The sequence below is a fragment of the Nomascus leucogenys genome, chromosome 13 (genome assembly GCF_006542625.1).
Source record: "Nomascus leucogenys isolate Asia chromosome 13, Asia_NLE_v1, whole genome shotgun sequence".
In the NCBI taxonomy this organism is placed as follows: domain Eukaryota; kingdom Metazoa; phylum Chordata; class Mammalia; order Primates; family Hylobatidae; genus Nomascus; species Nomascus leucogenys.
In genome coordinates this window covers 66467417-66484397 of record NC_044393.1, presented here as the reverse complement: position 1 = coordinate 66484397, position 16981 = coordinate 66467417, and the positions used below count along the sequence as shown (strand labels likewise).

Below are 16981 nucleotides of genomic sequence, written 5' to 3'. Positions count from 1 at the left end.
GAGACAGATGTGGCCAAATAGCATACATACTTGCAACATTAGGCTCCAAACAAAGGGAGCACATCAATAGTTCCTTAAGTGCAGAGTTCCATTTGGTGCTCAGCCCTGTCACCTGTTTGACACCTGAAGGACAGTCTTTGATTGAGGTCACTGAGCCTGGTTTAATCAACTCTCAAGTGCTTAGAAAAACCTTCAGTACAGTATGATTTCTATTGCGTTTGTTATTCTCTTTTGTTATAGTTTGTATTGCTGCCATAGCATTTGGCTACACATACTGCTCTTCCACATACCTGGCCCCCAAAAATCACACACAAAAAAAAACATGATAAAAATATGAGGGCCATTCAAGAATATGCTGAGATGGAGTGTATGGCAGATGCACTTTACAGCAGTAACTCCAGCAAACCCTAAGAACGGCCGTATGGTCTAAGAAGAATGTGTGTTTGTGTTCCAGCTTCCAAGCTAAGGAATCCGGGAGTGGCCAACCCGAAGATTCACTCCTTATCTATGAAGGACATCTGAACCCCTGGCCCATTTCTTGGAATGCAGGCTGTACAGGGGATCAGAGACCCTTTGGGGTTAAGTGGAGGTTGCTAGGTGAAGGTTGCTAGGTGGAAATTACAAAGTAAAAATGCTATGTAACATAAATGCTTTTTACAAATGGTAGCAATTTTCCTGTCCAGCCTGTCACTCATGGACTGCCCTGTAAGTTCTCAGTAAACTCTATGTCTCATTTGTTGATTCTGGGTCTCTCCTTCGACCCCTTAAACACAGTGCCATCCCTATTGGAGCCAGTAGGGGTCCAGAACAACAAAAGTCAGCTGTTACTCTTACTGTTGATTCTTTGAAGGTATTAGATTTTATCCTCTGGTTGTTTTTAATATTTTCTGTTGGTCTTTTTTTTAAAAAAAAAAAAAAAAAAAAAAAAAAAACAGCTTTGCTATGATATCCCTACGTATAGTGGGGTTTTGTTTTTGTCCCACAGGAATTCTTAAATCTGTTGTTTGATGTATTTCATTAGTTTGAGAAATTTTTCAGGCAGTATGTCTTAAGATACTGCTTTTTCTTCATTCTCTCTCCTCTCCAATTGAGATTTAAACCATTACATCTATATCCCATTTGTTTCTTAACACTCTTTTCTTCCCTTCTCTTCTCCATATTCACACTGGGTATTTTCTTTTGGTCTATCTTCTGTAGCTAATCTACTATTAAACCCATCTGTTAGCTTTTTGATTTCATTAATCTTGTTTCTTAGTTATACAATTTACGATGCCTGGTAACTTTTGGTTGAATGCTGGATATTATATAAAACTTTGGTACAGGTCTGTTTGCTTCCAGAAAATATTTAATTTTCTTCTGATTGATAGTTGGAATAAGGGCAGATCACCTCAATTAAATCAGGGATTAAGATAGTTCAAGGCTGGATTTCAGGATCAGTTATTTCCCATATTTTCCACAGTCTCAATTCAAACTTGGGGTGTTTATCTGAGCCACTCTCCCTTAGAGGATCATGAATGACAATTTTTATTTCCTCTGCTCTTTGTGGGAATGCTCAAAGCCCTCTTAGCATCTAGTTTTAGCTTGGTGGTTGTAGTCTTCTTCAGCCCCTGAAAATACTTTGAAGGCAGAAGTCCAAGAGAAGATCACTTCTCTGCAGGGTCACCTTTCTGTTATTCCCCCTTTTCCAGATTCTTGATTCTTGAAGTTCTCAGTGCTTTAGTAGACATGAACTCCAGTTTTTGTGTTGGAGTTCCCCATCACCGTAAGAAGGTCTAAAGGTACTGCTTTCTGCTAATGCTACCCATTAGCATTTGCCAATGCTAATTGGCAAATGTCTAAAGGGAAAAAGTGGAAGAGGATATAAAACTCAATTCACCAAATGCTGCTTTTCTCTCCAGAAGCCTGGCTTCTCCTGTTCTGGCAGCCTTAGTTTTTCTACTGTGTCTCCAGGCATATTTGTATTTTATCAGCTTTTACAGTCTTTTTCAGTGGGAGGTTTGAGCTAACAAAACTCTTCTGATAGCTGGAAATGGATATATAATTCCTAGCATTTTATCATTGTCAAAATTTCCTTTATCATAGTTGTTTCATTAATCTCTCAAGTATAAACTGAGTGTTTTAAGCAGATTAAAAAGATCAGATAATACCAAACTATATGCAAAAATATGACATGAAGACCAACCATTTTACCCTTAGTACAGAGAAGTGACAAATACATCACTGTGAAAATATATTATTTTTCTGTCAGATTGAGTTTTGCTTTCTGCTTTTCTTTGAATGCCCTCTAGTGGAAATTTTATTGAAATGAAATAACCAGAAATTGAGACTAACAAAAGGTTCTGTATCATCCAGAAATAAAGTTTAATTATGGTTACATAATGTACGTAAACTTTATTCTTTTTAACCAACTCTTATTTTTTTAAGTTTTATTAAAATACAGTTACATATTGTAAAGCTTAAAGTGTAGAATTCGATGGTTGAAATATATTTACGGCATTCTGAAACCATCACCATTATCTAATTTTGGAACAATTTTATCATTCCCAAAAGAAACTTAATATGCATTGGCTGTCATTGATTCCCACCCAAACCTCCCAACCCCCACCCCTTAGCAACCACTAATCTAGTTTATAACTCTATAGGTTTGCCTGTTCTGGACACTTTACATGTAGCTAACTCTTGACTATAAAAAATTTTGAGGAAGCCTGGTAGATGAAGAAAAAAAATCACTTAATGTCATTGGTTTTTAAAATTGGTTTCTGTTACACAATTAATACATGCTAAACATTAAGAGTTAGGAGATGAAAGATCCAGTCCTTGCCTCAAGAATTTGACAGTACAGAAGAGATTCCAAGGCTATAGGCATTTACAATATAGGAAGATTAGAGGTAGTAGAAAGTGTCTCTAGGAACAAAAACTGGGAAAACTTAACTGAGATGCAGATGACAAGTGAAACCTTCCGAGAGGTTCGTTCCTCAAACTTAGTTGTTTTTTATTGTTTGGTTTTTGGGGGTTTTGTTTTGTTTTGTATTTTTTTAGCATTTAGTTTCAGCTTCGTTCAGTTTTGAGACACAGTCTTGCTCTGCGCCCAGGGTGGAGTGCAATGGTGTGATCCTGGCTCACTGCAGCCTCGACCTCCTGGGCTCAGGCCATCCTCCTGCCTCAGCCTCCTAAGTAGCTTGGACTACAGGTGCATACCACCATGCCTGGCTAATTTTTTAAATTTTTTGTAAAGACAGAGTCTCACTATGTTGCCCAGTCTGGTCTCAAACTCCTGGGCTCAAATGATCCTCCTGCCTTGACCTCCCAAAATGCTGATATTACAGGTTTGAGCCACTGCGCCCAGCCTCAAACTTTGTTTTGAAGGATAAGTAGGAGTTAGCCAACTGAAGATCGTAAAAATGAATATTCAGTTTAGAGGTAGGTGCATGTGTAAGTGGAGAAGGATGAAAGAGCCTGTTTCATTTAGGCAGTTGTAAATAGTGTATCTAGAAATATTTTAACCAGCTCATGAGATATTAAAGTAGAAAGTGGGTCAGAATTGACCCACTTTGGCAGAGGCTAGATAATAACTTGTGTAATCCTACTGAGAGATATGAATTTTATCATGAAAGCTATTGAATAAGAAGAATGAACATACTAAGATTATTCTGACAGCAGATTGAGGATAAATTGGAATCAAGAAATCCAGTTAAAAGATTACTGCAAGAGCAACTAAACAGTGCTTCATCAGCACTATACCTGCCAGTATGTATAGAGATACTTCTGTCTTTATAGTGGCTGTACAATATTCCACTGTATGGATGTGATACCTTAATCCAGTATTTCATTGAAGAACACTTGGATTGTTTCCATTTTTTTAGTTTCACAAAAAAATACTACAGTGAACATCTTTGGCAACTTGAATAGATTTTTTGATAGAACACATTCCTAAAGTGGAGTTGCTGAGACAAAGGTAGATGTGTATTTAGAATTGTGATAGTGTTATGGGAAGGTAGGCCTTGAGCGTGAGACGTCCAGGTTCTTGGCATGTTGAACAGAGTTGAGCAAAATGCACAAAGTAAGAAAGGTACGACAAAACAGCGAAAGTAGGGATATATTGAAGCGAGATAACACTCCATAGGATGGGAGTGTTTTAAGCAGATTAAAAAAGATCAGATAATACTGAACTGTATATAAAAATATGACATGAAGACCAACCATTTTACCTTTAGTACAGAGAAACGACAATACATCATTTGTGGTTCAGGGGCCCTGCTCACAAGGTTTTCTGGGGTTTAAGTACCCTTTTTGAGGTCTCTATTGGCTACCCACTATGTGGATGAAGGATTTGGCCTGTGGCCGATTAATAGCTGAGGTGAGTTCGCCTGTAGCCAACCAGAGGCCAGAGTGGACTGGTGTCCTGTGCAGATAAAGGGATAGCCCACGCTTGGCCCACGGCCAATCCGTGGCACTTTCCCTTTCCACCTGAGACTTAGTGGAATGGAGAGGCTTGTAGAGGGAGTAGCCTCTGATCCTTTGTTACTAGGCTGTGGAGAGATGGGGATTTTTCTTTTGATCCAGCTTTAGGAAGTTAGCATGAATTGGCCTTATGTTCTCTGCCTTCAGACCCAGGTGTTTTCCTCCAGCTTTAGGAAATTAGCACGAATTGGCCTTAAATTCCCTGCCTTCAGACCCTATTCTCCTGCCTCAATAGGTGTTACCAAATCATCTTCTGAAAAAATTGAAAACCTTTACACTATCTCCAACAGTACTTGAGAGGACATACATAGTGACAGCACTAGGTATTTTTTATGTTCTCAGCTTTACAGTTTGATTTGCAAGTAATGACGCCTCGTTTTAGTTTGCATGCTTTTTAATAATACTCAATTGATTAGTCTTGCACATTTTTGTAAGTTGTTTGTATTTCTTTGTCTACTAATTGCCTGTGTACTTTGTAGTTTTGCTGTTTGGTGGTTCACATGTTTCTTACTGATTAAGAAGAATCTTTTGTATATTGGATCTTTTACTTTGGTTTTTTATTGCGTTTGGCTTGGTTTGGTTTGGTTCGGTTCGGTTCGGTTCTGTTCGGTTCAGTTCGGTTTGGTTTGGTTTGTTTGGAGACAGAGTCTCACTATGTTGCCCAGGCTGGTTTTGAACTCCTGGGCTCAAGAGATCCTCCTGCCTCAGCATCCCAAGAAGTTGGACTATAGGTGTGTGCCACCATGTCTGGTAGGTATTTTTTAATTCTTTTAGGTATTTTAATTATTTTATTAATTAAATAATTTTATTTTTAATTTAATTATTTTAATACATGTAGATGCTATTTCTAGTTTGGTTTTTGTTTATGCTTTAAAATTTTTTATGTTTTGATTTTGAATGCATTTTTTGAGAAAAAATTTCAGAAAAATAACTTCCAAAAAAAGTGTTAGGCTCAGAGATTTTAATAGGTTACTTATTTTAAACTTCCAAGGAATAGATTACATTAATACTATCAAAACCTAAGGGGAAAAAAAGCCTTTCATTTCTTGTTTATCAAGCAAACATAACACTGATTCTGAAATCCAATTTAAAAAAGATCCACTTAAAGAAATCTTATAAATCAATCTTAGTTATGAACATGGATACACAAATGTGTAAGTGGTTAACACTTAATGAAGTATTAGCAAATTTAATGTTATCAGCAAAGTAAATGAATAATACACTGTGATCAAATTGATTCATGTCAACTATACAAAAATGGTTCAATGTTAGGGAAACAATTACATAAATAGGTCAGAAGATTTTTAAGGTGGTTATCATTATAATAGATGCCAGAAAGATATTTTATAAAAGTTAAAAATCTCTGATTTTTATAACCTTAGTAAATTTTGATTAGATGAGTAGCTCCTTAATTTCACAAACATATATCTGAAGACTAAACAAATTACATGTTTAATGGAGAAGCATTAGCAGCATTTGCATTAATGTCAGCAACAAGGCAAAGATGCTTGTTATAAGCACTTTTAGTTTTACTATTGTTTTGGGAACTGTAAGGCAATTCAGTTATGCAAGAAAAATACAAGATGTAGTTAATAATAAAAATACCTATTAATGACTGAGAATTTACTTTGTGCATGGTACTGTTCTTTGTTACTGAATATTATCTCATCACAGATTGTGATACTGACACAAATAGGTGTCACAAATATAGAAACTATTTTATGCTCATATAAAGTCGTAGAAACTGAGACAGTGAGAGTTTAAGAAACTTGTCTAAGCCAGTAAATGTTGAAGGCTAGATTTGACCTAGGCATTCTGACTCCACAGCTTAACATTCTAAATCAGAGGTTGGCAGACCTCTTAAGTTTCACTGGAACACAGCTGTGCTCATTTGTTTATGTATTGTCTATGGCCATGTTCATGATACAACAGCAGAGTTGAGTGGTTGTGACAAATCCCTGTATGCATCACAAAGCCCAAAATATTTACTGCCTTGCCCTTTACAGAAAAAATGTGCTGACTGCTGATGTAAACCATTGAACTATGCCTCTAATTAAACTATTACGTCTTCTTTATTAGGAAAAGGAGAACAAAATCATAATTTTTAAATTATATTAATATATGCTTGGTAAACCGAAAATAGTCAACTCAGAAATAACAATCATAAAGTGTAGTAGTTTTTAGAAAACTAATGTGCAAACTTCATTTGGTTTCCAACTCACAAGAAAGGAAAAGCTTGAGATTACAATTTGATTTAAAAATGTGAAAGATCTAAATGAAGAAAAATGTAAAACTACACCAAGTAAAATAAAAGAAGATTGAATAGACACGTCATGTTGGCTGGATGTTGGTTGTCATCTTGACTAGGATAAATCAGTATTTAAAAAGACATTTTTAAAAATCTAAATATATAGAATTAAACATCGTATTCAGAGTGCCAAACAGATTGTTTTAACTTGATGAAATTATTCTAAAAATTCTGGAAGAAAATCATGACCAAAAAAAGAATTTTTGGAAAAATAGGCTTATGGATTCAAGCTCTTAAACTGAGAATATGCTAAAGTCTTGCCCTTCCACAGAAAGCTTTAGATATAAAGGTATTAAAATATTTTGATAAAGTTATTTTTGAAACAAAAAAGTTATATCTGGAATGGAAAAAGAGTAACTCGCCAAAGAAAGAAACAGATGAGAAACTCTAGCAATACCTAAAATCTGCATTACTGATAGACAAGGTTATCTTGTCTTCTGTGTTTGGGGGCCTTTGCCATAGACCAGAAGGTAGGTGCACAACCAAAAATCACCAAAGTCTGAGGAATTTAGGTGTCATGAAACAGGGACAACAAATTCAACAAAAGAGTGACTTAAACTAGAGAAAGTGGGAAAAATAGAGGAATCTAAAAAGGCCTTTATTCCTGAACGATAAAAGAGGGATTTGCCTTCACAAAATAACAATATAAATGAAAAAACAAGCACAGTGAATTATGAAAAAAGGAACTATTGAATATTAAAACTAAGTATTTGTGTAGAAGAGGTAGAAGAGTAGATGGGACTCATCTGAAGAGCTGAGTAGTGGACTAGAAGATAGAGGTGAGGAAATCTCCAAGAATACAACACAAAGGGCTAAAGAAATGGAAAGTATAAAGGAAAGGTAGAGACATGGAGAACCTTTCCAGAAGTCCTAACATCTGTCAAATAATAATTCCAAAGGAGAAAATGGAAGATAGACTATATTTGAAGCAATAAAGACCAAGAGTGTTTCCCAACTGAAGACAAATTGATAGGATTGAAAGAATCACTGAATAAAAGATTTATATACAAATAGATAAATATATATATTTTTTTAATTAAAATATGTAGACACATCACAATAAAGTTCAGAACATTAAGAATGAAGGCAAAAATCCTAAAAGTTAACTACAGAAGAGATTATTTACATATCAAGAAAATTCCTATCAAGAAATGACCATCTTGGCCAGGCTTGGCTCACCACTGTAATCCCAGTACTTTGGGAGGCCAAGGTAGGAGGACTGCTTGAGCGCAGGAGTTTGAGACCAACCTGGGCAACAGAAATTTTAAAAATTAGCCAGGCATGGTGGTGCACACCTGTAGTCCTAGCTACTCAGGAGGCTGAGGTGGAAGGATGGCTTGAGCCCAGGAGGTCAAGGCTGCAATGAGCTATGATGATGCCATTGCACTGTAGCCCAAGTGACAGAGCAAGACCCTGTCTCCTAAAAAGGGGGGGGCAAGGGTGGGGGAGAGTATTTATGATAAATTTGTATTAAATTTCCATCATATAATAAGTTTGGTGTTCTAGTAGCTGAGGAGAGAATGAAGCAACATAAAAGTAAACATCTCTTTTCTCATGAAACTATGTATAGTTATTTATTAACTTTTCTCTTTGTTGAATAGTAAGGATAAGTGTGTTGGAGAGGAGAGGACTTAAAAGTAAGTACTGTACTTGAAGAAAATAATGAAATTAAAAGCTTTCAGATCGAGTGGGTGGGAGTGAAACTAAGGGAACTTGATCAATCTAACAAGGTGATTCCATGTCCAAGGAGACATGGAAACATGTATTTATTATGGACGCATGATAAACAGAAAGTGCAAAAATGTCAGAAATAAGTCCAGCCATATTAATAACTAAGAAAAGTAATATAATCAGTTAAATTCACTTATTAAAGTAATAGTAACTCTCATGTTGGCTAAAAGCAAAATCCAGTGAAGTCACACCTAAAAATAAAACATTACATTAGAGTGGAAAATAAATAAAATGATTTTTTAAATGCCATTTATTCAGCAAATATTTATACCTGGTAAATATCAAGACAAAAAAAATACCCCTAGGGTAGTAAATAAAATGCAAGGCAAACATTACTTAAGGGACCAAAGAGAAAATGATATTGATAGAAGCAACAATTTAACAAGATAGTTTTAATATATATGGCTTTTAAATACACAGAACAAAAACCAGTAGAACTAAAAAAAGAATGGAAAATCCATAATCATATTTGAAGACTTTAGTATATCTCTTAGAAAAACAGATTAGACAAAAAATAAAGATATAGAATAATACAATCAACAAGAGTATCTAGTTGCTATTTACCTAGAATTCTGACTTTAACATAATTTACATGCATGGATTATTTTCAACAGAAGTTATGTTGTAGACCACAAAGAAAGTCTTTTAAGAATTTTTTTTTTTTATGATACCTGGCTAGGCACAGTTGTTTATGCTTGTAATTCCAGCACTTTGGGAGACTGAGCTGAGCGGATCACCTGAGGTCAGGAGTTTGAGACCAACCTGGCCAGCGTGGTGAAATCCATCTCTACTAAAAATACAAAAAAATTAGCCAGGCATGGTAGCATGCGCCTGTAGTTCCAGCTACTCAGAAGGCTGAGGCAGGAGAATTGCTTGAACCTGGGAGGCAGAGGTTGCAGTAAGCAGAGATTGTGCCACTGCCCTCCAGCCTGGGCGACAGAGTGAGACTCCATCTCAAAAAAAAATAAATAAAGATATATCTTAATAATTTCTGGTAATTTCTGGATTAATTAAAATAGAACTGGTAAAAGTGACAATACAAGGCCTTTATATCAGAACTTGTGTGATTCAAACAAAGCACAGAGGAAATTTCCTCAGAAGAAAAATAATTTTAAATTCATTTATTGGCAAATTAAAACATTGTATGAACAGTATGGTATTATTAATGTTTAAAAAATGCCTTTGCTTATTGTATTATTCTATACCTAGAAAACCCTAAAGATTTCCCCCGGAAGACTCCATAGACCTCTGTTAAATGACTTTAGTAAAGTCTTGGGATACTAAATCAATGCACAAAAATCAGAAGCATTTCTCTATACCAATAATGTTCAAGCTAAGAACCAAATCAAGAATGCAATTCCATTTACAAGAACTGCAAAAAATAAAATAATTAAAATACCTAGGAATACATCTAGGTAAAAAGAAGGTAAAAGATCTCTACAGGAGAACTGAAAAGCACTGCTGAAAGAAATTATAAATGACAAACAAATGAAAAAGAATTCCGTGATCACAGATTGGAAGACTGCATGCAGTATCACTAAAATATCTGTACTGCCCAAAGCAATCTACAGATTCAGTGTGATTCCTATCAAATGACCAATGTCATTTTTCACAGAATTAGGAAAAACTATTCTAGAAGTCATATGAGGCCAGGCACAGTGGCTCACGCCTGTAACCCCAGCACTTTGGGAGGCAGAGGGCAGACAGATCACCTGACGGCAGGAGTTGGAGACCAGCCTGACCAACATGGTGAAACTCTGTCTCTACTAAAAATACAAAAATTTGCTGGGCCTGGTGGTGCACGCCTGTACTCCCAGCTACTCGGGAGGCTGAGGCGGGAAAATCACTTCAACCTAGGAGGCGGACGTTGCATTGACCCGAGATCATGCCACTGCACTCCAGCCTGGCAACAGAGTGAGACTCTGTCTCAAAAAATAAGAAAAAAAAATATGAAACCAAAAAAGAACCTGAATAGCCAAAGCAATTCTAAGCAAAAAGAACAAAGGCATCACATTACTTGACTTCAAGCTATACTAAAAGGCTGCAGTAATCAAAACAGTATTGTACAGGTACAGACATAGACATGTAGACCAACAGAACAGAATAGAGAACCCACACCAACAACCAACTGATCTTCAACAAAGTCAACAAAAATAAACAATGGGGAAAGGATACCCTATTCAGTAAATGGCACCGGGAAAACTGGATACCCATATGGAGAAGAATGAAACTGGATCCCTACCTCTTAACATATGCAGAAATCAATTCAAGATGGATTAAAGACTTAAATGCAAGACTTCAAACTACAAAAATCCTAGAAGAAAAACTAGGAAATGCTCTTCTGGACCTTAGCCTATGCAAATAATTTATGACTAAGTTCTCAAAAGCAAATGCAACAAAAACAAAATTTGACAAGTGGAGCCTAATTAAACTAAAGAGCTTCTTCACAGCAAAAGAAACTATCAGCAGAATGGGAGAAAATATTTGCAAACTATGCATCCAACGAAGGACTAAATGAATATCCAGGCTCTATAAGGAACTTAAATCCATAAGAAAAATAACCTCATTAAAAAGTAGGCAAAGGACATAAACAGTCACTTCTCAAAAAAAAAAAAAAAAAAAGACATACAAGCAGTCAAGAAACATGAAAAAGTACTCAACATCACTACTCATCAGAGATGCAAATCAAAACCACAATGAGATACCATCTCACACCCGTCAGAATGGCTATTATTAAAAAGTCAGGCCGGGCACAGTGGCTCACACCTGTAATCCCAGCACTTTGGGAGGCCAAGGCAGGTGGATTCCAAAGTTAGGAGGTCAAGACCAGCCTGGCCAAGATGGTGAAACCCAGTGTCTAGTAAAAATACAAAAATTAGCCAGGTGCAGTGGCAGGTGCCTGTAATCCCAGCTACTTGGGAGGCTGAGGCAGGAGAATCGCTTGAACCCAGGAGGCAGAGGTTGCAGTGAGCCAAGATTGTGCCACTGCACTCCAGCCTAGGTGACAGAGTGAGGCTTCTTCTCAAAAAAATAAATTAATTAAAAGTCAAAAAATAACATGTTGGTGAAGCTGCAGAGATAAGGGAAACATGTACACTGCTGGCAGAATGTAAATTAGTTAAACCACTGTGGAAAACAGTTTGGAGATTTCTCAAAGAACTAAAACTAGAATTACCACTTGACCCAGCCATCCCATTACTGAGTATATACCCAAAGGAAAATAAACCATTCTACCAAAAAGACACTGCACTCATTATGTTTATCACAACACTATTCACAATAGCAGCTGGGCATGGTGGCTCATGCCTATAATCCCAGCCCTTGGGAGGCCTAGCTGGGAGGCTCGCTAGAGGCCAAGAGTTCAAGACCAGCCTGGACAACATACAGAGGCTCCATCTCTACAAAAATAAAAAATTTAGCCAGGTGTGGTGACACATGCCTGTGGTCTCAGCTACCTGGGAGGCTAAGGTGGAAGAATTGCTTGGGCTTGGGAGGTTGAGGCTGCGGTGAGCCATGATTGTACCACTGCACTACAGCCTGTGTGACAGTACAACCCTGTCTCAAAAAAAAAAAAAAAAAAACCCACTGTTACAAAGATATAGAGCCAGCCTATGTGCCCATCAACTCAAGAGTGGATAAAGAAAATATGCCACATATAGACCATGGAATACTATACAGCCATAAAAAAGAAACCATGTCCTTTGCAGCAGCACACATGCAGCTGGAGGCCATTATCCTAAATGAATTAATGTAGAAATAGAAAACTAAAGAAAAAAGGAAACCAAATACCACATGTTCTCACTTATCAGTCGGAGCTACCCATTGGGTACACATGCATATAAAGATGAAAACAATAGGTAACTTGCTCAAGTCCAGCTGCTGGCTGCCCATAAACCAAGAATAGGAGAAATGAGATGTGGTGAAAGGAAAGTAAGTTTATTTGTCAAATGCTAGCAATTGGAGGATGGCCAGGCTCATGCCTTCAAAAGACCATTCCAACTTTTTGGGCTAAATAAAGGGGTTTAAGATGGAAAAGGTGTGGGAAATATGCAAGAGTGTTGCCCAAGGGTGTAGGTCTACATGACTTGTTTCAATGGTTATCTTGAGAAATTGTCTGTCCCAAAGGTCTGGTTTGCTTCATCCTGACTTTGGCCTGGTAGTGGTAGGCTAACTGTTCATAACTACCCCTAAGTGGGAGCTGTATCTCTCTGCCTGGTTTGTTTCAAAATTGGCTGCTGGATTACCTGAGCAAGCACATAATTAGATAAGCAAGCACTGTTCATTGAAGTGCCTGGTGGGAAAAGTAGAAACAAAGCATTTCAAAATATGTTTCAAAGCTGAAAACAAGAAAGGAAAAAAAGTTTTAAAATGCATTTTGAGGCTGGGATGCTCAGTTAAAAATAGACACTAGAGAATCCAAAAGGGAGGAGGCAAGGAGGGGGTCAAGGGTTGAAAAACTACCTATTAGGTACTATGTTCACTACTTGGGTGGTGGGATTAATAGAAGACCAAACCTCATCCTCAGCAACACACAGTATACCCATTAACCAACCTTAACGTGTACCTCCTGAATCTTAAAAAAAAAAAAAAAAAGACTTCTGGATCCAAATTGTTACTTAGACAACTGTAAGTCAGATATATTCAAGTACATCACCATCACTGTGTATTTATGTATGCATATATGCAAATATTGGGTGCATTTCTAATAGATTTCCTGGCTTTTGTATTTTTACTATAAGTTGTATTGTTTTATTTTCATTTCATGTTGTTCATTGCTAGTATGAAGAAATACAATTGATTTTTTAAATATTTCTCTTGAATGCGATAACCTTGCCAAATTCATTCATTCTAGTACTTTTTTTGTGGAGTCCCTCAGGTTTTCAATATACATCATGCTGTCTGTGAATAAAGACAATTTTGCTTTTTTTCCCATCTGGAGGCCTACCATTTTTCTTTTTTTCCTTGTCTTATTCCACTGGCTAGAACTTCCAATACAATGTTAGGTAGAAATGTGAGAGCAGACATCCTTGTCTTGTTTCTGATGTTGGGGGAAAGTACTCTTTCACCATTAAATATGATGTTAACTGTAAATTTTCCATAGATGCTTTTGTCAGGTTGAGGAAGTTCTCATCTATTCCTACGTTGCTGAGTGTTTTTGTTAGAAACAAATGTTGGATTTTGTAAAATACTCATTCTACATTTGTTGAGGATTTTTTTCATTTTTAGTTTGTTAATATGGTACATTATATTGATTGATGTTTCAAATATCAAACCTGCCTTGCATTCCTAGGATAATTGCCCGTAGTCATGATGTATTAACCTTTTTATGTGTTTTTGGATTCTGTTAAAATTTGTTAAAAACATTTTTATTTTCAGTGAAGATTATTGGTTTATAGTTTTCTTTCCTTATAATGGCACCCTCTGGTTTTGGTATAAGAGTAACTTGTGCTTCATAGAATGAGTTGGGAAGCATCTTCTCCTCTTCAGTTTACTGGTTGAGTTTGTTTAGAATTGATGTGGTTTTCATTAACTGTTTTGTAGAATTCACCAGTGAAGCCATCTGGCCGGCTGTTTTCTTTGTGGAAAATTTAATTTAACTTATAATTACTAATTAAGTTTCTAAAAAATATGTCTAGGGCTATTCAGGTTATTTCTTTTTGAGTGAGCTGTGGTAGTTTGTGTATTTTGAGAAATGTATCCATTTCATCTAAACTAATTTATTGGCATAAATTTGTTCATAATACTTCCTCATACTTCTAAAATCTGGATAATCTGTACTGATGTTACTTCTCTTGTTCCTGATACTAGTAACTTGTTTCTTCTCTCTTTTTTGCTTAATCAGTCTAGCTAGAGGTTTGAAAATTTTATTGGTCTTCTCATAATAAGGATCTGTATAAGAATAAGGAGTTAGCAATATGAAAGTCTTGGGACAGGGAAGAGCACTTGCACAGTTCCTGCAAAGGGGAGATCTTGGCATTTTCAAAGACAATAAACTGTAAGTGGCCAAGAATGGAAGCATGGAGGAGAGCAGTTATGAGACTACGGCAGTAATATAAGTCAGAGAAAGATGATGTTGTCTTGGACGACTGCAGTGGCTAATGAGGTGATGAGAAGTGATCAGAAGCAGATTATGAAGGTAGGGCTAATAGGAGCTGCCAGTGACTTGTACTTGGAATGACAGAGAAGAGTCATGAATTATGCCTAGTCTTAAGCCTCAGTAATGTGGTTAATGGTGGCTTTATGAAATAGGGAAGACTGAGAGGAGCCGATTTGGGTTATTATGAGGGTAAGTGCAGTGGAGATGAGACATCAACAGTTCGGATTTAGATGTAATGAAGAATTTGAATTCGAATGGTTAGTTAATTCAAATAATTTGTTGTTGCCACGTGTGTGTGTATGTAGGGGTTTTTTGTGGCTTTGTTGTTGTTGTTGTTGAGACAGGGTCTCACTCTGGTTGCCTAGGCTGGAGTGCAGTGGCACGATTTCGACTCACTGAAGCCTTGACCCCCCAGGCTCAGGTGATTCTCCCACATCTGAAGTAGCTGGGATTACAGTTGTGCACAACCACACCCAGCTAAGTTTTTTTTTTTTTTTTTTTTTTTTTTTTTTGTATTTTAAGTAGAGGTAGAGGCAGGGCTTTCCTCTGTTGCCCAGGCTGGTCTCGAACTCCTGTATTCAAGCAATCCACCTGCCTCAGTCCCCCAAGTGGTAAGATTACAGGCCTGAGCCACCACACCTGGCCAGTTGTATATATTTTTTTATGTTTGCTTAAGTTATCCAGGAAATTCAATCTTTACTTCATAAAGATTGTCTATCTAATGAAGCCACTACATAAGAGATATTCAAGGTAGAGGAGGCAATGTTTTACAACTGCCTTAGCATATAATTTCACATAAAACATTCAAATTATAATATACCATGAAATAGAAGAAACAGATATATATGAATTGTGCTAATAAGGACATAGGTGTGAAGTGATCAGATTTCAGGGTATACCTTATGCTAACAAACCTTACAGAGAAATAGTCTATTTGTAGGTTGTATATGTAATGTGAATAACCAATAAAAACTTTCTTGGTAAGATCAAAACATGGAACTCTGAAATTATTTATTTTTCTTTTCCAAAGTTCTTTGTGTATAAATCAGATCTTGAGGACAACTCAGGAAAATTGGGCTCAGAGTCTCATACCTCCTTTAAAGCAGACCATGATGTTATTATGTTCAGCCCAAGTAGAGCTGATAAAATCTGGTGTCCTTGGAACAGGCCCAGAAGCTGACTAACTTCCAGGAGTAGAAGGATTGAATCTCTAATTTTGGGAAATGGTAAACTACAGACAAATCACTATCCTCTCCCAGAAAGTACTCTTAGGAGAATATTAAGCTGGTTAATCTATTGGACTTACCTCTTTTCTGATTATATATAGTAAGTCTCCCAGTCCGAATAAAATTCTTTCAGTCTCAGACCAAAGTCGAATCATAATAGAATACATTAAGGAATAAAGTTTTTAAATTTGCGTTTTTGTTTCAGCAATCCTCTAAATAAAATGTAATAAGCATTTAGTATTAGCAAATCCTTTGAGGGCAGGGACCTTATTTGTGTCATTCATTACTATATTCCTAGCATAAGCATAGTGTGGGTACTCTGATAATTTTCTAGATGAATATGTATATTAGTGAAACTTCATAGTAGAAAGCATGGCTTATTTCATGTATTTTTTAATACATTTCTTCACTAGAGGGTGCTGTGTAAGCATTCAGCACTTTAAAAGTGTCATCTCTTTCACTTGTACTTATTTGCAGGAAGATTGGATTTTTAAATCACCTGATTTAGCAAAAGCTTTCATTTCTTTTTGTTTTCAAAGCAGTACTGGTGGTATTGTGTATGGTTAAATTAATGAAAATGAGAGATTAACAGCAGCATTAACACAAATGTTTCCTTTCTTCCTCCTCCTTAGGAGACTTATGACCCCAATCATGTATGCTGCTCGAGATGGTCACACCCAGGTTGTTGCTCTCCTTGTTGCTCATGGAGCAGAAGTTAATACCCAGGATGAGAATGGTTACACTGTGAGAAACATTTTTACAATGTTTCTTTTTGTTTCTGTTATTATCAGTAATCTATGAAAAAAGAATTTTAAGAAGTAATAATTACAAAAGGCCTGGAATATAATTGCTCTCTGGTGAAAAAAAGCAACAGTTGAAATAGAAGGGCATGGTGGCTCACACCTGTAATCCCTGCACTTTGGGAGGCCAAGGCGGGCGGATCACTTAAGGTTAGGAATTCGAGACCAGCCTGGCCAACATGGTGAAACCCCGTCTCTACTAAAAAATACAAAAAATTAGCCAGGCATAGTGGCACGTGCCTTTAATCCTAGCTACTCAGGAGGCTGAGGCAAGAGAATCGCTTGAACCCGAGAGGCAGAGGTTGCAGTGAGCCAGGATTGCACCACTGCACTTCAGCCTGGGCAACAAGAGCAAAAC

General features: G+C 36.7%; 1 protein-coding gene across 3 annotated transcripts in view; it reads left to right on the top strand.

Moving 5' to 3' along the window:
* ASZ1 (ankyrin repeat, SAM and basic leucine zipper domain containing 1) overlaps positions 1-16981 on the top strand; it is a 64240-nt gene that overhangs the window by 24909 nt on the left and 22350 nt on the right. For 2 of the 3 annotated variants that reach the window (XM_003261238.2, XM_012512146.2), the window contains exon 5: positions 16456-16567. The exons of the other annotated variant lie outside the window; for it this stretch is intronic. In XM_003261238.2, coding sequence (XP_003261286.1) covers positions 16456-16567 — 112 coding nt within the window. The remainder of the gene's footprint in view (positions 1-16455; positions 16568-16981) is intronic. 3 annotated transcript variants of the gene reach the window in all.